This window comes from Mus caroli, chromosome 17 (genome assembly GCF_900094665.2).
Source record: "Mus caroli chromosome 17, CAROLI_EIJ_v1.1, whole genome shotgun sequence".
Taxonomy (NCBI): Eukaryota; Metazoa; Chordata; class Mammalia; order Rodentia; family Muridae; genus Mus; species Mus caroli.
This window is the reverse complement of record NC_034586.1, coordinates 41,799,002-41,824,349: the sequence shown is the minus strand read 5'-3', so window position 1 is coordinate 41,824,349 and position 25,348 is coordinate 41,799,002. Positions and strand designations below refer to the sequence as shown.

Here is a 25,348-nt window from a genome sequence, read left to right as displayed (position 1 = left end):
GCAACATCAATTTTCCAGAAGAGAAGCTATTTACTATTTTTGGGTTTATTTACTTTAAAGTTTGCTAAAATACAGGGGATTAACAACAACAATAAAATCCCACCCAGGAACTGTCTGCGTATTGCTACCTGATTGAGAGTTGGGCCTTATGTGTAGAAAGTGTGTCATTTACTGGCACAGCCCTTCAAAGATTTCACTATTACGATTCCACATTTATACTTTAGCTGTGTATATAATCAGTATCTTTAAGAAATAAGTTTATGCTATTGTACAGAATAAATATGAGAGCCCTGTTGTGTCTGGCTGACATTCTCATAAGTCCAGGGTGGTAAAGTGTGTGTTAAGGCTCCGGGAATCACAGACTCTCATTTGTGGCCTCTTCCTGCCCTGAGTGACCCAGGAGAGTCATGTGCTTGTCTAGGCCAGGCTCGTTTGCATCTAAGTGTGTGACAATTCCCAATGGCCCTCACAGCTGCCTTCTCTACCATGATAATAGGTGACACTTTAATCTGAGGGTATAGTTTATGGAAGTATCATTTGTGAGATTTTTCTTCTAAATTTTATCTATATCACTGTCTATAAAATTTTGTCGTACTTCAAATTTAGTCTTGTTTAATGGGCTGGGGGAAGAGCCCATGTGTAGGAAAGAGAAAAAAAATGAAAACTATTAATATTGAGCGACTATGGGCACATCTTGGCTCGCTCAGGAAAGACACAAAAGACCTTGTTTCCTTTTACCTTCAGCTTTCTGGACGATGATGAAAAGCGAAAGTGATTATGTGAGCTCCCTGGGTAAAAGCAGATTTTATAAATAATTACCTGTCAGACAGTTCAAGATAGACAAACATACAGCAGACCAACACAAACACAGAGCTGTCGTGTTCCTGAGAGAAATGTGCGCTGAGTCTTCCTTTCCTGGGACTATGAGGAGATTAGGTAGAAGAAAACGAAGGGGGAAAAGAAAACCTTGCATTTTTTTTTTTTAACCTGGTGCAGTTTTCAAATATATAATGCGAGGCAGAGAAGGGTTTTCAATGGGAGATCTCAGCCCCTGAAACTTTGAGATCTTCTGGCAGATGGAAACCAAATACAATAAGCTTGCCATTTCCAGCATAAGGATGCTTACTGCAGGGCTATAATTTCCCATGATTAGGGACGCCAAGGGCAATGAGAGTGACGATGAAAAGAAAAAGCATAATCATACTTTTCAATAAGCATGGGTGGAACATCAGAACCCCTCGGCAATTTTTGATATTAAATATCTGCATTTTTTTTTATAACATGTACATTCTTTTTCCTGAAAACAGTTGCTACACATCAGGTAAACCACAGCAGGGAACGGCACAGCACATCAGGGCACGGCACACTGAGGCTCAGGACGGTTTGTTCGCACAGGAAACTTCTGCTCTTGCTTCTCTCTCTTCCCCGGAACACTTACAGAATGAAAGACATAACTTCCTCCTGCTCGATTCATATTAATCAGGAGCTGTGCCGGGGCATCTGCTATATTTTGGTTTGTTCCCAAGAATTACACTTCCTCATTTACTAGAGAAAGTATGGATGCCAGAGGGGCAGCTTGGCAGCTCCCAACAAGCAGTGCTGGATTCCCATCAGGGGTAGAACTCTGAAGGGATTAGGATCCTCGTGCTCCCAATTTTTAACTGTGCTAAGAAAGGGCATGGAAAGTGTGTGTGTGTGCGCGCACACCCTTGAAGATGGTCTCTTCAGTGACTGAGGTGATGGGGGAGGAGGGGAACAGGTGGCTTGTCTCAACAGCAGAATCTCTGATGGGTGTACATTTATAAAGTAACTATGTTTCTAAAACACACACAGAGAGAATCAACAGCGTTGGAAAGCACAGTTGGTGGGTCAGTGGGAAGGGTACACTGACTCATCTAAATTTTGTCTCTTTTGTCCCAAATCTGAATCATAAAAATGCATCATATAAAAGGCAGACTAAACACTGGAGGGGGAAAAAAAAAACGCACAACACCGCTTTTAAGACTTGGGAGCTGAGGGCAGCAAATCTGTGCCAAATTCAAACTCCAAAATTGTGTGATGTGCATTTCTGTCCACCTACACACCATCCCCAACATCCTGCCATTAATTAGGCAATGGCCCATTCAGTAAACAAGGCTGAGGAGGCTGGGGAAGAGCTGTAGTCAGACGGTTGAGAGTCAGAAACAAAGCAGGCCACTCCCTAGGGCAGGAGAACATAAAATCCTATTTTATTTTCCGGCAGGACAGGCAAGAATGACCCCGGTGAACCACTCCCTCTTCGTGGAGGCAGGCACGGCCACGGTCTCCTCAGCAGGCCAGGAAAGCCATCCCACTCCTTCGGTAGGCACTCTGTCAAAGACAAAGAAATCTGCAATGAATTATCGCATCAAGTTGAACAAGGAGAGGAGGCAGAGGCTTTCTTCCTGTTTTGTAGACTGCTGGCTACGAGCTAATAGGACACTTAATATGAATATTTCTGGTGGCACAGCTATAGCGACCATTCTGTCTATTAAAGTCAATGTGGTTAACAAGTGGTTAGGGAGTCTATTTTGGGGAAGTGGGTGATATGCAAAATAAGGCATCCCATTTTGTCCTGTTAATGGATTGGGGTTGGTTCAGCCAAGGAAGAGCTGTGCTGGGTCTGTTTGTCTTTTGGAAACATGTGTTCTCTATTCAACATGCTCCGCAGTCTGTTCTAACTAAGCATTGTAATAGTCTATAAATTACTGACTCATTACTGTCTTCCCAGGCCTAATTTATAGTCTGGAGTGGAAGGCTGTGGGAACAGACACTAAGGGAGGCCTTTTTTCCTCTGCAGCATGGCAGTCTCAGAGGCTTGCTGCACAGGACTGGAGGTATGGACAACTCCCGTCTGTAGATGTACTTGGAGGCAGACATATGGGTGATCATGGCAGGATAAATTGTGGCTTTCAAAACTGGACACTGGCTGCAGTAACACAATGTATTCCAGGTAAAGAAAGTGACACCTCACCTTGTCTCCTGCTAAGGAGTCTGCATTTTGGAGAGGGAAGACCTGGCCAATGGTGGCCTTTCCTGACTGTGTGGAGTCTTACTTTGTGGCAAAGAGGATCATGGCTAAAAGCCAGACTGAAAACGAAAACCCCTCCTGGGCATGCTGCACACTACTGACCTGGCAACAGTCACACTCACACTTTTAATTCATAGTTTCAATTTTTTATGCATATTTAGAAAAATGTAAAAAACCTATTAGGACCTATCAAGCCAGCACCCCTGGGGCAGTTTGGAGTCTGTCACTTCCAGCTCAATCTCTCTACTGCAGTGGTCACCTTGGGGGGGGGCATTCACACAGGCAGACAACCATGACAGCTAAGCAGAGGTCCCTGTGCACAGCTATGCCACATAAGTGCCAGGATGTGAGCTAAACTTTGAAAATCGGCAAGGAGCCAGAGAAAAGAAGACAGCAAAATGCACCTCCACCCCCTCCAGGGCAGGGATGAGAGCAGGGAAGAGAAAGTGCCAGCAACTCTTGTACAGCTTTGGCCCAAGAAGGAACTCATTTTGGGTCTCCCAACCTGCACCCCACAACCTAAACTGGAACAGCAGCATAATGCTAGACGACATTGTGCCTTGGGGGCCAGGAGCCAGGCCCTGATACCATAAGAGGACTTGGGCTGCTGTGTCTTTTACTGGGTAGAAGACAGTCCTTCCAGGTCTTGTGACTTCAGGGGCCATAGCCAGTGACAGTCACAGTCTGAGTCTATGCTTGCTTGCTTCATGGCATCCAGTTAAGGTCTTCTTTTTTTTTTTTAATCTTACAAAGGAAAATATTTAATTGGGGGTGGCTTACAGTTAAAAGGTTTAGTCCGTTATCGTAATGGTAGGAGACATGGTGGCATGCAGGCAGACATGATACTGGAGAAGGAACTGAGAGTTTCTACATCTTATCTGCAGGCAGCAGTAGTGAATGCCACACTAGTCCTAGCTTGAGCGTCTGAAACCTCAAAACCCACCCTCACAGTGACATACTTTCTCTAACAAGGTCACACCCACTTCAACAAGGCCACACCTCCTAATAGTGCCACTCCCTATGGACCTATTTGGACCATTAAAAAAATTGATATTTATTTACATTTCAAATGTTATCCCCTTTTCTGGTTTCCCCTCTGCAACCCCTCTATCTTATCCCCCCTTACCCTGCTTCTGTGAGGGTGCTCCCCCACCCATTCCTGCCTCTTCACCTTGGCATTTCTCTACACTGGGGCATCAAGCCTTTACAGGATCAAGGGCTCCTCTCCCACTGATGCTAGATAAGGCCCCTTCAGATCCTTCAGTCCTTCCCCTAACTCCTCCATTGGGGTGCCTGTGCTCAGTCCAATGGTTGGCTGCGAGCATCTGCATCTGTATTGGTCAGGCTCTGGCAGAGCCTCTCAGGAGACAGCTGTATCAGGCTCCTGTCAGCAAGCACTGCTTGGCATCCACAATAGTGTCTGGGTTTGCTGTCTGCATGTGGGATGGATCTCCAGGTGGGGCAGTCTCTGGATGGCCTTTCCTTCAGTCTCTGTTCCACTCTTTATTCCTGTATGTCCTATTAGACAGGAGTAATTTCTGGGTTAAAATTTTGGAGATGGGTGGGCAGCCCCATCCCTGAACCAGGGGGTCATGCCTAACCTCTGGGTATGGTCTTGACAGGTTCTCCCTCCCCTTTGTGGGGAATTCTAGCTAATGACATCCCCGTGGGGTCCTGGGAGGCTCTTGCTTTTTAACCAACAGCATTGAGACTGAGGCTGTTGTTGCAAAGTCCCAGCTTTGTCTGCATCTGTCCATCGGGATTTAGGAAGTTCTAGCTCACTGCACAGCTTCAGGAATGCAGCTGTCAGCAGCCCAGCCTGCAGCCTGTCCCTAGGTGCCATAGGCAGGTCACATCCATGTCTGCAGGTGCAGAGCTGTGGCTGCCAATGTTTCCAGTCTTGTCCTTAAGCTTGTCTCCATGTAACCTGAGGACAAGCCCATCTATGTCTTATGCTTTAGTAGGGCAGACACCAAGGCCACAGAGACTATTGTGCTCAGCCTGTAGGGTCTAGTGAAAGTGTTCTCCATGCATCATACTTCCATATATGTAGATACATGTGCCATAAGTCCAAATGTTACCTGCACATGACATGGGCGACCTAGGGGCAATTTCTCCCACAGCTGATGAACTTGGGACCAGGAAATGGTCCATAGCTCTGTGAGACTGGATACTAGTGCTATTAGTTACATTCCCCAAATATGCAGGCCCTAGGGTAGGTCTTGTTTGTGTTGTACAATCTTGAGCCCATAGATGCCAGCATTATTTGTAGTTTCCAATGGGACTTGGGGAAGTCCAATCCTTTTCTGCGGCTTCAGAGGACACAGCTGTGGTACCTCCCACACCCATCTTGAGAGTCCTTCATATACTATGACTTGGGGACTCTGGATATTGACATCCCAAATATTGGAGTCTCTCTTGATTCCCCCAGGTACAAATTCCACACCATTACAGCTATGCCAACAGCTACCACAAGCCCTGGTACCAGAAGCTGTGATTCTGTAAAGTCTGAAGACACACACCATTGGAAACCTAAGTTTATTGCTATGTCTTAAAACCACAGCCATGAAATGTTTTATGAATAGTTATAGTGTAGACTATGGATGACAGCAAGGACAAAGAGATGACCCAGATGTTTTGAGCTCCGTTATAACCAGACTCATAGCACTCATTATAAACAACCACCCAAGTACCAATTTTACTGGCAGCTGAGTGCCTGTTTAAGTGAGAAACAAAGCAAAACCAAATTTCACAACGTTCTATTAAACCTGGGAGAGGCAAATGTAAAGGCAGATGCACATATGTCAGTGTATGATGCTGATAACATGACAGGAAACAGGAAGCCTCACAACAGATTCCCGTTAACAGGAAATCGACAATGAGCTGCTAAAACAGCCAATTTTATGGCCCTAAGTAAACTCATTGAGAAAATGCATACAGATAAATCCTATGAATGAGAAATTTACAAAAGCACAAAAATTATGAAAGAGAACTGTTGGAAAATTTGGAGCTAAAACTTTAATCAGTGAGATTAAAGCTAAAGCAGAAAACTTACATAAAAGAATAAACAGAAAAAAGGATTTCTGAACTCTAGAATTAATTTAATTGGCTCAAAAAACAAAGCAAAACAGATGAAGAAAGCCCACAGAGCTTATTGAATACACTTATGTGAAATATGTATTGCACTATGGACTACAAACTATGGACTATGAAGTGTATTATAGGAGTTTCATAAAGTGAGGAACATGGAACCATTAAACCTATCTCTAAGGAATAGCTGAAAAGGACCCAAATCTTCAAAGAGATATGGTCATCCACATACAAGCGGCTCAAAGCACCCTGACTGCATTGAAAGGAAATAGATTTTCAGTCACAACTGTATCAGGCAGAAGGCTAAAAGTTCACGACCGAGAGGAACCTGCCATTCAGCAGAGAAAAGCATCAAGCCACATCAAAAAGAAAGCCCATCACACTTGTAGCAGGACACAAGAGAACCGCTGTACCTCAGAAGAGGGTAGGATGTCATATGTAAAACACTGTGGAAAAAATCAAAACCCTGTCAACTAAGAATATTATACCCACCCAAATTATCTGCAGAAATGGAGACTTTAGGAGTTGACCATTATCAGATCAGCCTTACAAGAAGCACTTAAGGATGCACTATAACAAAAGGGCTATAACTACCACATGAACCTACTAATATTCGAGGCTGGAGAGATGGCTCAGTGATAAAAGGCACTCTGCTCTTTTACAGGACCTGCATTTAGTTCCCAGCACCCATGTCAGGCAGCTCACAATAACCTGTAACTCCAGCTCTAGGGATCTGATGTCCTTTCTGGCCTCCAAGAGTACTGCATGCAATAGTGTACATATGTACCATCGTGTGTACACACACACACACACACACAAAAGGAATCGTTAAAACAACAGCAATAATTTAAAAAAACTACAAATATTCAAAGTTCAGTGGTAGAACATAGAAGAGCAGAGAATCAAACCAGTATGACATAAACCACCCAACCATAAATAACTAGAAAGGTTAGAGAAGAACAATTTATAATCCCCAAACCCAGAATACAACCAAATAAATAAATAAATAAATAAATAAATAAATAAATAAATAAATAGGGAAGTTTCATGCTGACCAATAATATTCATGATGACAAATGGGTTAAATTCATCAACCAAAAGCCAGGGAATAATGAATGGATTAAAATACAAGAGCCAACTCTATACCGCCTCCAGGAAATTCACTTCACTGGTAAGGATTAAGGATTGGAAAAAGATTTACCAAAAAAATGAAACAAGTTGGCAAGAGTTGCTATATCATTAGAATAAATCAGACTTTAAATTAAAAAGAATACTGCCAAAAGTTAAAAAAAAAAAGGTCCTTGTATATTGGTAAAGGGATTAATTCAGCCAGAATTGTCCATTTAAATAATATGTACCTAATCTGGCATCCCTCAAATATATAAGGGCAATATTAATCACAAAGGAAGAGATAGACTCTAGTACAACACTAGCTGGGGAATTCACCAGTCCATTTTTGTCAATGGACAGAAGATGAAAGCTCTAAAAACTTAAAATATATTTTATGTGTATGAATGTTTTGCTTGTATGTATGTATATATGCCTTGTATGCACTTTCTGCCCTCTGAGTCTAGGAGAAAGTGTTAAACACTCTGAACAAGAGTTATAGATGGTTATGAGCTGCTATATGGCTGCTGAGAATTGAACCCCAGGTCTTCTGCATAGGCGGAAAGTGCTCTTAGTCACTGAGCTGTCTCTCCACCTTGTCCACAGAGAAGTATGTTAGTTGGATCATATTGTAAAGTACATGGACCTAACAGATATTTACAGAGCATTTTTACTGAGAAGGCAGAATTCACATTCTCATCAGTACTTGGAAATTCTCCAGGAACTATTACACCTGGATCCTTGAGTCACGAATGAAGTCCCAGTAAGTTAAAAAACTTGCAATAATACTATCTGCTCAGATTACAATAGATTAGAACTATGTATCACCAAGAAGCATACAGCAGATGCTAACCAATGAGTGTACTGAAAAGGCTATAGGAGAAATGGACACATCTGAAGCTATGAACATAATACCCCAAGGGTGGGATCTATGACGGACCAGGGAAGTCCATAGCAAATTCCTATGTCAGAACAACAGGGATGCTTCAGAGACAGATCCCAGCATCCACCTCAAGGACTCTGAGATACAAGAATACAAAAACTCCAAACTGGGGAGGAAGGAAGAAAGATCAGAGTAAAAACAGAGTCTATTTGTTTATGGAGAAGAATATTGCTACCCAGAGCGATATATGGACTGCACACAATTCCGACCAAATCCTCAACAACTTTCTTCATAGAAATAGAAAAGAAGCCATTCTAGGCTGCATCCCTCCTTCTCTCCATGGGCTCCTTCAACTCCATCTGTGCTGGAGGAAGAACGTTTCTGGACTGACCACCCTGGCAAGGACTAGAACACTCTGAGCCTGCCTTCTAAGGCTGGTGGAGAACGTGCCCACTAACTGTGGGGAGCCACTCGGAGACTGCAGACAGAGAGAACTGTCCTATAATATACTCCAGCGGCTCATATTGCCTTGACAGAGCTCTCAGCTATAATCCCTCCAAAAGGTTTATGGGAGAGTGACACTTTCAGCTCTTGACTCAGACATTTTACATCTTACAAGCACAATGGCAGCTCTTAATGTAGCTGCATACTTGAAATGTGAGGGAAGAGAAGCAGGTCTTTTTCTTACAGGCGAATGGCTGGAATGTTCTCTGCTTGGGAAGGGAGGCTCAGTGGGAGATAGAGTCTCGGCTAGTTTATCTGAGGAATGACCAGGCTTAACCTTTCCAGGAGGGTGAGGTGGTCTTTAAGCACTGAAAAGGAGCCTCTTCTGAGACCAGCCTACTTTCACAGCTGGCTCATCACCATTCCTTACAGTTCACAGGCTTTAAGGAAAACACCTCCAGGAGCCATGGCTGAGGGGAAAGTTTAGAGCTGAGCCTGGCTTCTGTGAGATCTTCTTTTCTAGTTCAAGAGAACAAAGGAACATGTAGTCTGAGCAAAGGTTAAGTCAGCCAGCCAATTCCCCAGGGTCCCCTGCCCAGAACCACCAGGCTGGCCTTTTGATGTGTGATGGATGGGTACAGCCTGTGGAAGGAAAGCATGGGAACATCCCAAAGTTGGCATCTTTTCCTGAAAAGGAAGCAACTCTACAGGAAGACAGCACATCTCTGTGTCAACTGTGAATTTCATGTTTGTGCTGTGAATGTAGAAACTAAATTTAAACACAGCCTGGTGAGGACTTCCAATACATACATTCTCACGAATGGCTTTGTGGTCTACTTTTCTTCTGTAGAATCTAGGAATGAGTGCTAGGCCCACATCTTTATACACATTCCTGGTTGTACAATTCAGACTGGCTAGAAACATCTAGGGAGCCCATTCATGCCGTTAGACACCCCCTCCCCCCCCAGGCAGCTTGCTGCTACCTGCTCTCCACCTATAAGCTCTATTTCCATCAAGTGCTCTCAATGGCCACTGGCTACTTTGTGGATCTGTGGAAAAGCTCAAGTGTTTTAGTATCTCTCAATGTTAGCTGCAAAAATGATAATGATGATAAAAAGCTGTACTTTTAAATTTCTGGTTGTTTCTATACTTTTAAAAATTGAGAATGCAGTTGATTCCCAATTTTTGACATTAGACAATTTCTTTCACCTGCACACAATGAGCAGTCCCGGAATGTTAATCTATGTAGAGCGGTAGACAGACTCCACACACTGCCAAGGGGGTTTCAGAGGCTGTACTTTCAGAACAGTACCTTGTTTTGTTATCTGTACATGAATGAGCTAGTGAAGACACTATTTCTAAACTGGGTTGCTTCTGTTTTTCATGGGCTATACCAAAACCTTACCCCGTCTTTCCAATACACACTGTGGAGTATGTTTTGTGTACCAGGCACTTGATAATTCTGCATCTTCAGATTGGAACCCCGTCCTCCCTCTTCCTTGCTCAGACTCTAATTTAATTTTACCCTCATTTCCAATTATTTCTTCTTTTCAACCTTTTCATACAAAAGAAGATAATTCTACTATCCCAGGCCCCAACCCCACAAATACTTCACTTCACACAAGCCTGCCAAAGGTGGCTTGGGTTTTACTGAGCTCCTATACATTTGCTTGCTCTGATTTTAACTTGTCTTTACTGAGCTCTGCGCTGCGTAAAGCACAGTGTGCTGGGTGGTGTAAGGACACAGAAAGAGCTGAGACAGAGCCTAGTATCACTGTTTCCACATGCACATCAATGCTTTCACCACCGCAAAGAAAATGTGTGAAAAAGAGCCATTGCCAAGGGAAAAAAAAAAAGGAGCAAACAACAAGTGACCTTTTGTTTGCTTTTAATCTGAACAACATTTAATTTTAGATAAAAATGTGAAAAAAACATGAGATTTTTATATTTTTTTAAAAATGAAAAAATTAAATTGTGAGAATATATGGTTTTATGGTTTATGAAGTACTTTCATGTCCATATCTAATTTGAGCCTTGCCACAAACAAGTTCAAAGAGTCTCATATTTTAGAACCGTATGACTGGTGAGTGATAGATTTAGGATTTAAAGCATGGAGCCCACATTCTTTTTCTATTCCACAGTCTTACATTAAAACAAAATATTAGCCCCCCCCCCCAATCTGGCATAATTTATTCTATTTGGATCACTCTTGACATATAACAAGCTTAATTCTTGCTAAACCTGACTCAGGGAATAAAGTAAGCTAGAAAGTTTATCAGGGTTATACAAAATTTCAGTGTGCAGGGATGGTTCTTGATGGTCAACTACTGATGGCTTGTGGGTATTCATGACCAGAGTGTACTTTTCAGTCTGTGCTGAAGAATACCATGTAAAAACCTACAACCAAATCACTTGGAATGCTTAATAAACGCATGAACAAACAAGCAGGCAACCAAACAGATCTTCAAAGTTGGACAACATATGGGTTGGAGGGCTCAATTAGTAAAAATGCTGGACCTGGTAGTGGGCTCTTTTAACTTCAGGCTGGGGAATCAGAGACAGGCAGATTCCTGGGGTCTTGTCTCCTTGATGAATTCTCAGCTACTGTAGGCTACTTAGTGAGATCCAGGCTAGTGAGAAACCTATACACAACCACCCCCACCCCCGCACCCCACACAGAGAAAGAAAGAGAGGGAGAGGGAGAGGGAGAGGGAGAGGGAGAGGGAGAGGGAGAATGAACTTAGGGTCTAGGTTGATTTAGAAGTACCCTGTGCCTTTGGAGGTAAAGCAAAGGCTGCAGAGGTCGTAGCATGGCTACATCATTAATAGGACCTTAAGATTCATTCTTTGTCCTTAAATAGCTGCTTTCAGAATCTGCTGTGATCATGCAACAGACAGCATTTTTCAGTGACTAGCCTAACATGAACATCTGATGAACTTAGTGCTCACAGAACAGCTTCTCCCCGGACAACTAGTGATTCCTTCTGTGTAATGTTTCTCACCTGAAGCTGTCTACAGATTACTCTCTGTGTTTTCCTTCCCAGATGCTGAGATGCCACCCTGAAGGGACTCAGCTAGGTCACTAGCCACAACATAGACAAAGGCATTTGGAAAATCAGCCCATGAAACTAAGTTGAATAAACCCTTTGCAAACAGAATGAAGAATGAAGGCACAATGGTTGGTATAAAACTCTTGTGAATTTCTATAGGCCAATTTTTAGCAGTTGAAGACAGTAATGCCCAAAGGGAGTGACCCATCCATGGTGCTGTAGGGAGAGGCTGGAGGGCCCTGGCCCAGACTGCAGCTCTTCATAGACACTCCTGACTCTACCCAGAGCTATGTATTTGTCCTTAACAGGGAAAATAGATGTAGGGAAAGAAGTATTTTTTGTCTTGGTTTTGGCTAAGAGCTCTTGGGAGTGGAACAAAAGAAGAGGGAGTAGGGGGTGGGATTTAATGCCCCAAATAGTACAGCAGGGTAGTTGGAAGCTTCCGTCCCATTTCCGACTCTTGTACAGGATGGATTCACAATGCGTGGAGACCCATTCTGTCCCTGAGTACTGCGAGGAATCATTTTGATAAACAGATGAAATATCCAAATAGCTACAATTAAGTGGAGAGTTGTCACAGTTTCCATGTGTATGTTGGTTTTCTGTTGTTTTTGTTATTGAAGTCTAGCCTTAGTCTGTGGTGATCTGATAGGATGCATGGGATTATTTCCATCTTCTTGTATCTGTTGAGGCCTGTTTTGTGACAGATTATACGGTCAGTTTTGGAGAAGATACCATGAGGTGCTGAGAAGGTATATCCTTTTGTTTTAGGATAAAATGTTCTGTAGATATCTGTTAAATCCATTTGGTTCATAACTTCTGTTAGTTTTACTGTGTCACTGTTTAGTTTGTTTCCATGATTTGTCCATTGGTGAGAGTGGGGTGTTGAGGTCTCCCACTATTATTGTGTGGGGTTCAATGTGTGTTTTGAGCTTTAGTAAGGTTCCTTTTATGAATGTGGTGCCCTGGCATTTGGGACATAGATGTTCAGAATTGACTTTCTCTTAGTGGATTTTTCCTTTGATGAATATGAAGTGTCCATCCACATCTCATTTGATAACTTTTGGTTGGAAGTCTATTTTTACTAGATATTAGAATGGCAACTCTCACTTGTTTCTTGGGACCATTTGCTTGGAAGAATTTTTTTTTCCAGCCTTTTACTCTGAGGTAGTATCTGTCATTGTCATTGAAGTGTGTTTCTCGTATGCAGCAAAATGCTGGATCTTGCTTGCTTATCCAGTCTGTTAGTTTATGTCTTTTTACTGTGGAACTGAGTCTGTTGCTATTGAGAGATGTTAAGGACAGATGACTGTTGGTTCTTGTTATGTTTGTTGTTGTAGGTGATATTATGTATATGTGATTCTCTCCTTTTGTTTTTGTTGTGAGATGATTAATTTCTTGTTTTTTCTTTGGGGTAGGTACCCTCCTTGTGTTGGAGTTTTCCTTCTAGACTCCTCTGTAGGGTTGGATTGGTAGATAGGTATTGTTTAAATTTGGTTTTGTCCTGGAATATTTTTGGTTTCTCCATCTATGATGATTGAGAGTTTTGCAGAGTATAGTAGCCTGGGCTGGAATTTGTGTTCTCTTAGGGTCTGCATGACCAGGCTCTTCTGACTTTTAGGATCTCTGTTGAGAAGTCCGGTGTAATTCTGATAGGCCTGCCTTATAACTTACTTGGCCTAAGATAAAATTGGATGAGGTTTCTGCAGTCAATGTGTGTATCTTTAGGACATTTGAGACACCCATATGCTTCTGGTCAAGTCTTATCAGGGCTTTGCCCGGAACCTGACTCAAGGTTAGACATATATCACAACCTGCTTGAATCTGTTTGGAGTTGGCCAGTTGGGCTGAATGCAAGTGACAATAAAAAGGTTTGGCTTATATTCACACTAAATGTGAATAAACTTTATGCCACAGAAAGCTGCCATGGACAGTCCCCTGAGTGCTTCACTCCACAGGAGTGAGACTGGGTATAAAGTCTTGCACGGCTCTGCTGGGAGGGAACTTCAGGGATGCAGTGGTTTGAGTTAGAGCTGTGAAGGTGGGTACTTTCCTGAATTTTACAAGTAAATGTGTCACAGGTCAACTGAATTGGCTTCCTCTCCATTTCCCTGAACTCCCACTCTCTACACTAAGCAGGCTGTTTGCCCACCACCAGCCTTCTCCTTTAAAACACCTTCCTCATTCAGTTTTTAGTATTTACATGAATGGTTTAGTAAGCCTAGAAAATGTGTGTTTATGATGTTTCCATAGAGACCCTTGCTCAGGCTTGCCCTTATTGTCTTCTCTCTGCCCCTCACTTTGGTCCTCTCACCTACCCCACATGTATATATTATTTAGACTTTGTATATGAGAGAAAAACATACAGCATTTGTCTAGGACTAGCTTCTTTTGCTTAGCAGGATCTTAAGAGTTCCATCCATCTTTCCAGAATTGACAGATGACTGATCAAAACTGCACTGCATATACACCCTGGTGTGAACCAGCCTTTTCTCTATCTTTATTCTGGAAGCAATACTGGAGACTGTATGAAATTGTGTCAAACTCTAGAAAGATTGCCTCAAATCCCTAGCACCCCCATATACTCAGACTCAGCCATGCCCCTGTGGGTTTGCTGCATTCAACTCCTGAGCCCCTCCCCAGTCCCTACATTTGTCTAAGGAGATGACTGTCCTGACAGCATATAGCTTTGCTTTAATACAAAAATCTGAAGCTCTGGGACTTCCTATCAAAGCTATGAAATAGTTTCTTAAAAGATAAAACATGCCCCCTTTCTTTGCTGCTCTGTGTCTGCGTGTGGCCAAGAGATGTAATTATAATGAATGAAACTGAATGGTGGTCCGAGACACTTAAAATCAAAGTGGAAATCATGGCTTAATTTCATTAGCAAGCCTAAGTATAAATAGACACAGCTTGTTTGCAACACTGCCATGTGACTTTTCTCCTTTTGATAATTGCATTCCAACTCTGATATTTCAGAAAATCTAACCTGAACCATATGAAGGATAGTTTTGTAAATGTGCAAAGCTCTTCATTAAATGTTTCTCCTTCTTGAGGTCCCTCATGCTATAGATACACTGTGAAAAGTCATGGCGGCACCTGGTCAGACAGCACAGTCTTGATCTAAGAGCAGCAGAGGGGTGTGCCCTTTAAATATGAGGTCTTCTTTGGCTAGCAAAATGGAGGAAAAAGATATACTTTAAAAACCTAGTCTACTGCAAGTACTCCGGGGTTTATCACCTAAAAGGACTTGTCTGCCTGCCTGTTTCTGGAGATGAGTCTCACTGTATCACTGAGGCTGGCCTCGGCCTCTGTCCTTCTGTGTCAGCCTCTCAGGCTGAGGTTACGAGTGAGCACCACCATACATACACTTCGCCATTTTGTGAGGGTTGTGTTCTGACTGTGTCTCACATTCTTACTTTATTAAATGCTTGAGATATTGCCAAGTGGGTTTGGCCTTTTAAATACAAAAAATGCTGAATGTAATTATTAAAAGTTATCATTTCTAATTGCCTAAGTCACTTCAAATTACATAAGAGATGTGTTAGTTTTTTTATTATTGTTCTTATTAAGCAAAGTAATTAAATGGCTGATATAACCCAACTTGTCTTTTAGAACAAAAAAGAATTTTTTGTAAATGTCAACTTTAGCAATTTCATGGGTGAAAAAGTATATAATTCCCATGTAATTACCATTACTTCCATAATATAGTATGAACTTAAATACATTAAAATTTAATAATTAGTGCCAGTAATATAAAGCTTTTATCCAGCTAACTTTTAAAAAAAACAAAATACAGAGGTCTATTATTATCCCAAGCAGCACACACATCTATAATATATGGAAAAAGTACCAAACCAGCAGGAGTTATTAATTAACAGAAACAACAACAGAAGCGGGCTGAACTGTACCAGCCATGAATTCTCATTTCTCTTAACCAATCAATTTGTTTCCCTGAAGGAAAAGAATTGCTATTTGATTTACCTTTTTGTGTTCCAGATATAACCAATGCTTTGGGGTTAATCAAATCCAGCAGCACATCAAAAGATCACCCCCCCCCCCCCCAATGGCAATGGTGTCAACCAAGTGCTCACAGGAGCTCTTTATAACATGTAGCCAACAAACATACCACATTACATTAAAAGAATGAAGGATAAAAATAATCATTTTGTTAAATACAGAAAAAAATATTTGATGAAATTTAACGTCTCTCTGTGGTAGGAAGAAAGGAGGCATAAAGTGTCAGAATTCATTAAATAAGGGCTGACTATGAAAGGGCCACAGCCAAGACCATGATATCGGCAGCCAAACAAGGGTGTGCAGCTACCACACTCTCATCGGTATACTACCAGAGGGCTTAGCAATTAGGAAGAAAAACACTAAAGACATAAAAATAGGAAAGGAGGATGTTAAATGGGATGTTTACAGATGGCATGATCCTGTATGTATATGATCCTAAATATGTCACAAACATTTTTGAATTGATAAATTCATTACAATAGCAAGATGCAAAATGAGTATATAAAAATAGCTTTACTAATGATTTTCTAGGTAGGAAATCTTGAAAGCAGTTCCATTCACAACAGAATAAAAATTTAAAATACCCAGGAAGAAAGTTAACAAAGACCTCTATAATATAAATTACAAAAAATGATAATAGAAATCAAAGACAATAAAAGACAGAAGAGACTCCCATGCTCATGTGCTGGAAGAATCAACTATTCAAATGTCCAGTAGCCAAAGTAATTTTCAGATTTGATTTTATCCCTCTTCTTCACAGAACTGTAAAAATAATCCCAAAATTCATATGCAAACACAAAAGACACTAAAGAGCCAAAGGAGGCTTGAGGAAAAGTGAACAAATCATAGTGTTTGCTTTCAAGGCACACAGCAGTCACAGTAAGCAAACAGCATGGGATTGGTGCAGCACAGATACAGACACCAGTGGAAAACCTAGAAACAAGTCTGCACAGCTATGCCAAGAGATTCCGGACAAAGGTGTCCAGACAGACCTAGAGAAAAGGTTGCTTATTTAAAAAGTGGTCCTGGAAAAATGGGGTAGCCACATGTGGAAGAATGAAACCTGATCTTAATCATTTGCTTCATATTGAAACAAACTCAAAATGTATCTAAACTCTTTTTTGGGGGATGGGGTTTGAGACAGGGTTTCTCTGTGTAGCCCTGGCTGTCCTGGAACTCACTCTGTAGACAAGGCTGGCCTCGAACTTAGAAATCCACCTGCCTCTGCCTCCCAAGTGCTGGGATTACAGGCACCACCACTGCCTGGCATAAACTCTTAATGAAAATGAAATCTAGCTATTTCCAGTAAGATGGATGGCGTGGGAAGGTATCATGCTAAGCAAGCTAAGGTAGGCCTGGCGTGCTAGATGCCTTCCTGCTGCCGACACCCAAGAGCCAGTAACGAGGAAGTGATGTTATTTTGTCTGGTGCTTTGGGAGGATTTGGTCCATCATGGCAGAAGGTCCTCAAGGACCACAGTCCTTATCTCAGCCAGGAGGCAGATGGGAAACGCCTGCTTTAGCTGGCTTTTCCCACTTCTTTCTTTTGTTCCAACTGAACATTCCACATGGGACTGTGTTGCCTACATTCAGGAAGCCTCCATTTAGTCAATCCCAGACATACTCTGAGGTATGTTCTCCTAGTCTCTTAAAGCACTTCTTAAGAGTATATCTATAGGAATACCTGCTTGCCAATAGCTGATTGGCAATTTCATTGAACAGCAAATAAATTGTAATTCAGGTTCTTAAAAGGTTTTGAAGATAATGAACACCAAAACTGATGTGAGATTAGGATACAGTAGTTACTAGCATAACTTGGTAGCCATATAAAAGGCATGTTTCTGTGTGAAACTGCTTTCATCCATCCACCCATCCATCCATCCATTCATTCATTCATTCATTCATGCATCAAATGAACAGTACACCATACAGCAGGGAGAGCGGATCCACAGGGCTGCTTCTTCTGTGGGAGGCAGTCTGATGGGAAGACACACACTGAACATCATGACAGCTGACAGTCATGATGAAGGTCAGACTAGAGCATAGCAGACACCAGAGTAGAGCAGAAATGGACGGTGTTGGCTAAGGAAGCTTCTGGAAGGAAGCGACATAGCTGAGACCTGAGCTGTGGGTTTAAGGGGTACAAGAATGTTCTAGGTTAATCTCTAAGGAAGAGCTTGGTTTACTTTGTTCTTAAATGATTATCTATGGTGAATACACATTCAATCTAAGAGTCCAAACCAGATATCTGCACTGGAAGGCTATGAAAGTCATCTAAGAAACAGTCATGTTATACAAGCAGTTTACAATTGTGTTGAATCACTGCTGTAGGTAGGGCCCAGCACAGGCTCTATATATTAACTTAAACTATTTCCTTGCACTTACTTAAGAACTCAATGAGACAGCAGTGGACTGACAATGGTGGGCATGCTTCTCCCATGTCTTTGTATCCTTTTTGCCCAGAGTTAGATGTTCTGGAAGCACTGGGAACATATTCTTTTAACATGCAAATATTATACCCTTATGTTTCTCTAACACATTTTGATAAATAGAATTACAATTTGCCTTAGCCATTTTGAAGTTTTACCTCCAAAATATAAACAAAAAGTTTCCTATGGTGTGAAAGTTTACTTAGATCTATCATGCTAAATGACTAAATATTCCAACCTATAGAACCATCTCAAGACAGATATGGTATCTATGGGAACCTATAATATGGTACAGTAGCAAAGTGCTCACTTCATTAGGTTCCGTGTAAATTCAACATGTAGGCTTTGGGGCCCACAGTAATTAAGTTCTTGTACAGGCCTAGATCCCCTTGTCACAATATTATCTAAGCCAACCGCTCACCAATCACATTGTTTTAAAGACAGCAAGGAGGTTTAGATTTATAAAGAATAAATGGTCTAGTGCATTTGCACTTTTAATAGTGATAAGTCTAATTAAGAATCATTTCAAAATATTCAATTCCATTAGATAACAGCAGATCTTTAGAAGTCTTAGCAAAATTCAACACCAATTCTAGAGTGAGTTGGACAAAGCTAAGATCAAAGCTATTCTTATAAAAGACCATGCCTGACATTTCATGAACTCTATGATGTTGGAAGACTGGACGAATTCTCCCTTTTCTGTATTCTGCTTGTGCAACCCTCAAATGAAACAGAAACAGTTTTCTACAAAGTGCCTCAGGCTGGATGGTCTCCACCCTGGAGTGACACAAAGAGCAACTTCAACCAGGTTGGAGAGCAGTTTTACAAATGAAAATGTCTGTGCCTCTCCAGACCATCCGTTGGTGGCAGTGATGGGCAGACTAGTCCCTCTATTCACAGGACCAGCTGGCCTCCTGTGACCACAGTCAGCATCCTGTCACCAGAGCTGTGGGAGGTGAGAGGAGGTGAGACAGAGCTCTCATGCACACACAGCTGCCAGGAGAAAAGATGGAAGAAAAAAAAACACCCAAACGTAAAGAAATATAGTATTTCAATCAAAGTCTGAAATTTTAGAAAAGTGGTTTTGGTCTCCATATAATAAAAATATTTATCCAAGAAACTCCTAGTCGGGTGTGAACATCCTACTTCTAGTGAGATTTTGTTTGGCAAAGGGTTGCAGAAGAGTGGAAGTTAATACAGAGCATGTCTATAAACAAATTTATTTAGTTAGTACAGACAGACACACTCACTAGAGGATTTCAGCAATTACATGTGTAAAACTATTTCCTATCGTGGTTTCCTTTGGTGATTCTGCTAATTTACTCAATCCAGGCCATTTTCATGCATTGACTGTTCTATCTTTAGCAACTCATGTGGAAAGGAACACATGGAGACTCTGCCTTCTTTCCAACTCAGATAAGCATAATTATATGGAGACATTAAAAAGTTAGGCTTCTAGTGAAAAAAAATGAAGGAATGAAGGTTGTAATATCTTAAAACACAATGTAATGTAACTCTGGAGCAATTGAGGTCTGGATATGGAAGTGTTTAGTCAAATTTGAGTCTAAGTAAGCATCAAGTATGTGCATTTGCATTTTACATTTGTACTTTTGATTAAACTTATAATAAGATACAATAAAATGTAAAAGCTCTGAATCATACTGGCCGTGCCCAGAGCATGGATGGGCCATCCTAGGAGAGTATGGGAGGACTCTGCTATTCAGAGGCAGGGAACTCCGGTGAGCTAGTATTGACTTGTAAGGGTCTAAAGACTCCAGACTGCAGTCTCATCATGGGCATCTTGAGAGTTGTCTGTGCACAGTGCGATGATGCCAAAGATGAGTTTCCTGGTCCCTGCTCCATTTCATTCACAATCAGCTCCACTGCAGAGACAAGCCAGCGGCAGACGAGCAGGAAGAGGGAAGGGCTCCTACTGGGTCACTGCTCTATGGTCTTCTCCAGTAGTGTTTTTCAAAGACGTTGAAAATAAAGAGGGAAGGATGGCAAGCCTGTGGACCTATCATTTGACAGGTGTCATGCTGGACTGCTTTCCTTGTTCTTTTTTTCAGTTTGTTTCAACATGATAGCTCAACATGATAACTCACTCACAAGACCATGGATCATATACTGCTGCTGACTTTCTAATGTTTTTATAAGCACATGCTAATTAGATATACAGGGGGTTTTGTTCTGACATTTTCATATAAGTCCTTAAGTATTTGAGCATAGAATCCATTCCCTGTTACTTTTTTTGCCCCACTTTCCCTCATTAATCCCTATTCTTATCCTAGGTAGGTTCCCCTTCGACTTCTACGTCTTTTTCGGGAGTGTGTGTGATCCAATGAGTATTCATTATGGCTGTTTACAGAACCAAGGGTGAAGGTTTATTTACAGGATCACTGGCACCTTCCCAGAGGCTACATCATGAAACAAATAGTGTTTCTCTCTCCTGCCCCCATCCATTAGTGCTCTCTAAATCCTCAGAGAGGGAAGGGTCACATAAGCTCTCATCTCTCCATGGCTGGGTTCAGTCTTGCACAGATCATGTGCAGGCATGCACAGACCAGTTTTCTGAGTTGCAGAATGCAACAGTCATGCATGACTGGAAGTCAGAGTTCCACACTACTCCAACCTTTCTTGGGCTCCTATGTTCTTTCTGACTCTTTATTGCAATGTTCCCTAAGCCTGGGATGGGATGATTTAGCTATCCCATTCAAAGGCATTTATTCCCAGGCTACACAGGTAATGTGTACACAACTGGTCTTGTGGCTTGATATAATGGCGATTAGGTGGTATCATAAGTTCAGCAGGCTCTTAAAGAAAGATAGTTTCCAGCACTAGTGAACATGACTTTATTTGGAAATAGGTTCTTTTCAGGTGTAGTTTGAGGTGGTTAAGGTAGTCCCTAACACCACTGGTGTCCTTTTAGGAAGCAGACACATTTAGGGACATGGGAGGACAAGGCATGGAACTGCTTTGCTCTCCCAGCAAGAGACAGACCTGGGCTCAGACTTCTAGCCTCTAAAGCAGTGTGACAGTGATTTTTTTGGCTAAAGTCACTCAGTTGGTGGTATTTTGTCACAATAGTCCTAGAAAACGAATGCAGATGGCATCTACTTGCTCAGATCGTTTTCTTGTTCAGATTTGTGTAATTGCAAGATGACATCTGCTTCAATCTAGCCAGCCTGGAAGTGTAGGCCATCGCTGAAGCCCTCAGAATATGGAGTCAGAAACAAATGTTGCATTGTGTTGGTATCACACATGTTCTAGGCTGAGAGGGACCAAGTGAGATCAGTTCTAGTTCCACCTGGCCAGGAAAACTTTCTCATCTAGCCTCTACAGCAGAGGCACAGGTCTTACTGTCATTTGAAACAACTGTTTCTTCAAAGTGCATCGACAAAAATCCTGTGCGAAATGATAAGCCTGGATGAGGACCTTACAGAGCTATCTTCCAGACTGTGGCACTTTATAACACCGTGAAAATACAAGGAAAAAAAGCCAGTATCAATTATTGGCCTTGGAAGAAAAAGGCTTGCAGAGTTTTAAAAGCAATTTCTTTTTGAGGCTAGGACTCATGTAGGTGCAGGGTGGTCTCGAACTCTCCGATCCCACTTGGAATTACATGTCTAAATCACATAGGTGGCTTTATGCCATGTTGGGGATCACACACAGGGCTTCATGCATAGTAGGCAAACTACCAACTAGGCTGCATCCTTAGCTCCAAAGCGAGGACCTTAATAATGGAGTTAACACCAGTCCATAAGACCAAGTCCATTTCTTTCTGGCCTACTAATACTTTTGGATCAGTAACTCCATCTTTTAAGTATAGTGGGATATTATAAAAATACATTATAGTGAAAATGGTATTTGAGGAAATAAAAAAAATGTTAAGGACACCTTCAGCAGAGTGGTTTTACTTCTGGTAGCCAAATAGAAAGCATGCAATGATGTCTTCTGTGATGTGATTACTGAATTTTACTAATTACATTAGTCTTTCTAGACCACTGGAAAACATTCAAGACATGTATTCCCTCTGTCAACAGAACTCAATATATGTTTAGGTTCCTGGGGAGACTCAGGCTCGTGTGCATCCCTAGCTGATATCTGTTTATAAATCTGTTCACTAACTCACAATTTTTTGTGAAGTGCCACTGACAGTCATAAAAGTGGGGCTACATGATGAATATATGTTTATGCTATGAAAATAAATATGGCTGAGTGAGGGAACAGAGATGGGGCAGACGTTGCTGCCTCTCTGATAATATGACACTCAAAGTGATGATCCTCACCTTTAGTCCCAGGACAGAGGAAGAGGCAGGTGGAACTCTGTGAGGTCAAGCTGGTTTACATAGTGAGTTCCAGGACAGCCACAGCTACAGAGAGACACTATCACAGGCAGGCAGGCAGGCAGGCAGGCAGGCAGGCAGGCAGGCAGGCAGGCAGGCAGGCAGGCAGACAGGCAGACAGGCAGACAGGTAGACAGGCAGACAGACAGACAGACAAGAAAGGAAAACCCCAATGTGAATAAAGGAAGGATGGAAGCCATGCAGGTGACACCAAAGTTAGACACCTGTGGTTCTAGCAACTCAACATGGGTGCAAAACTGAAATTATATCTAAGTAAAAAAAAAAAAAAATCCTCTGTAAGTATGATAGGAACATCAAGAATTCTGCTTTCTAGAACTTTCACTTTCCTATGTATATTGTCTGTGTGAGGGACATATAGGCTCTGGAGAATTAGTTCTTAATTAGAACTAATTAATTAGTTAGTTCTTAATTAGTTCTAATTAGTTCTTAACTAATTCTAATAAGAACAGTCATGTTCTTATTACACAGAAGCCTTTTTTTGGGTGGGTGGGTGGGGCAACGAAATAGGGAAAGGGAGAAAGATATGTGCATGCTAAGTTTGTATGTAGAGTGCACATGTATGAATGTATGAGACATATGTGAATATGCAATGCAAAGCCTCAAAGGAAACAGTTTCCAGAATTATGTTACAGCCCCACCAAGACTCAAATGAGTAACAGACATGCCTTCAAGCCAAAAGCAGAGGATTATCTCATAGTTGGAGAGCTGTGCTGATTGGCAAGGGCTGAGTTAAGCCTAACTCATTTCTATCTGAAAGTAAGAAATGAACCATTTCAATAACTTCCATTGTCTCTTTTTAACCCCTGCATACTGATAACGTGGTTAAACTGTCTTTCCTCAGGTTTGATGCACTTTCCTCAAAAAGTCCTTTAAGCCAGCAGTGCCTCCCCAAGAATCTGATGATCCCTAAGTCAACAGGGGAACAGGTATCCATATGACATCATCTTTGTGAAGTCACCTGGGAGGGCAAAGTGTGCTCTGTATATCTGGGACATTGATTCTCATCATTGGCCTGGATGTAGCAGCACACAAATAGTACCTTTAAGGGAATCTCTGTCCTTTATATATTATGTGTCACTTGCAACTTCTTTGTGTGCGCATGTGTGTGTGTGTGTGTGTGTGTATGTGTATGCATGTATGCTGTATGTGTGTGCATGCATGCATGTGAGTATGGAGGCTGGAGATCAGCATCTGATGTCTTTCTCTATCATTTTCCACCTTATGTTTTGAGGCAAGGTCACTCACTGAACCTGGAGTTTTGGCTAGACTAACTGGTCAGCAAGGTCTTGGGATTCTCCTGGGTCTGCCTCCCCAGGCTTGAGATTACAGGTTCATGCTCATGTGCCCAGCTTTTAGGTAGGTGCTGGGGATCCAAGCTCAGGTCCTCTGTGTATGTGCTTTACCTATCAGGCCATCTTCCTAGGCTCTTGGCACTTTTTAAATTCTGAGATCCTATTTGGAGTGCTTTTAGCCATGGGAACTCAATCAGCTCTTTCAGTGAGGAACATTGAGGGCTTTAGGAACTTTGGGGAACAACAGCCATTGAGTCAAATCTTAGGAAATAACTTGAGTTTAGGGAGAATGCAAACGTAGTTCTATAAAGATAACTGGCCTCAGTTTACTGACAACTTTGCCCATGCAATGGACCTGGGACTATTTTGATACAAGGGGAGGAATGGAGGAGGGCAAGAGAGAGTCATGGAAAAGTAGGTTGAGCCAGGCAGTGGTGGCACACGCCTTTAAAATCCCAGCACTTGGGAGGCAGAGGCAGGTGGATTTCAGAGTTCAAGGCCAGCCTGGTCTACAGAGTGAGTTCCAAGACAGCCAGGACTACACAGAGAAACCCTGTCTCCAAAAACCAAAACAGAAAAGAAAACCAAACCAAACCAAAACAAACAACCCCCCAAACAAAAAACCAAACCCTGTCTCGAAAAACAAACAAAGCAAAACAAACAAAACAAAACAAAAAGTAAAGAAAAGTAGGCTGTGAACCAGTAAATAACCTTCCACTGTGTTCATGCAAGAAACTCAGTTAAACTAGGTGTGTGTGTGTGTATCTCATACGCTGACGTGAACATGTGGGAACTTATTGGAAAGAAGGTTTTCAGCGGAAGAGGGAGAGATAAAAGAGGGTAAGAAGGTGAAAGGTTAAAATCCCCAATATACATGCATGATACTGGCAAATAATTATTACCTAGGTACACTGTGGCCATCCAAATGCTAGGTGGACCAGGTAAAATAAATAGGATTTATATTGTTAGCAATGTTTAGAGATATTAAGAAATAAAAGCCACTCTTATGACAGATACAGCAGTAAGGTTTTTTAGAAAGCCATGAGTGGGGACCACAGAGAGAGCTTAGTGGTTAAGAGTACTTGCTGTTTTTATAAGGGGACCTGAGTGTGGACGCAAGTGCACACATCTATGACTCACAGCTGCCTGTAAACCTATTTCCAGGGATCCCATGCCCTCTGGCCTCTATATACACTTGTACACACACAGTACACATATGTAGTCATGCATACATATTCATAAACAGAACAATCAATCTTAAGTAGACATTCTTGGTAGTATTGAATTATAATTTGTTTTAATCAGGGCTCCAAATGATATATTTGGAGAAGCCAAAATGGAAACACCAGACAGTCAAAAACAATGGTGTCTTCATTCTGCTGGTAGAAAGACAGCTGCAACCCCCACAGCTAATATCAGTCTCAATGGTGAAAGCCTGAATATTTCCTCAAAAGATCAGGGATAAAGTAAGGATACCCACCCTCACCTCTCCCAATTCACCATCTACACAAGGATACTCCCTGTTACCACTCTGAGTTCACCATCAAAGTAAAGATACCTACTCTCACCTCTCTGAGATCACCATCAATGCAAGGTTACCTACTCTCACCTCTCTGAG

At 41.8% G+C, this 25,348-nt stretch overlaps 1 protein-coding gene across 2 annotated transcripts in view; it reads right to left on the bottom strand.

Annotated features, from left to right (window-relative positions):
- Positions 1 to 2,201: 2,201 nt before the first annotated feature.
- The window catches only part of Supt3h (SPT3 homolog, SAGA and STAGA complex component), a 333,205-nt gene continuing 310,058 nt past the window's right edge, over positions 2,202 to 25,348 (bottom strand). The window contains exon 12 of one of the 2 annotated variants that reach the window (XM_021186140.2): positions 2,202 to 2,349. In XM_021186140.2, coding sequence (XP_021041799.1) covers positions 2,308 to 2,349 — 42 coding nt within the window. In that variant the 3' untranslated portion in view covers positions 2,202 to 2,307. The remainder of the gene's footprint in view (positions 2,350 to 25,348) is intronic. The other variant, XM_021186139.2, reaches the window with a different exon arrangement.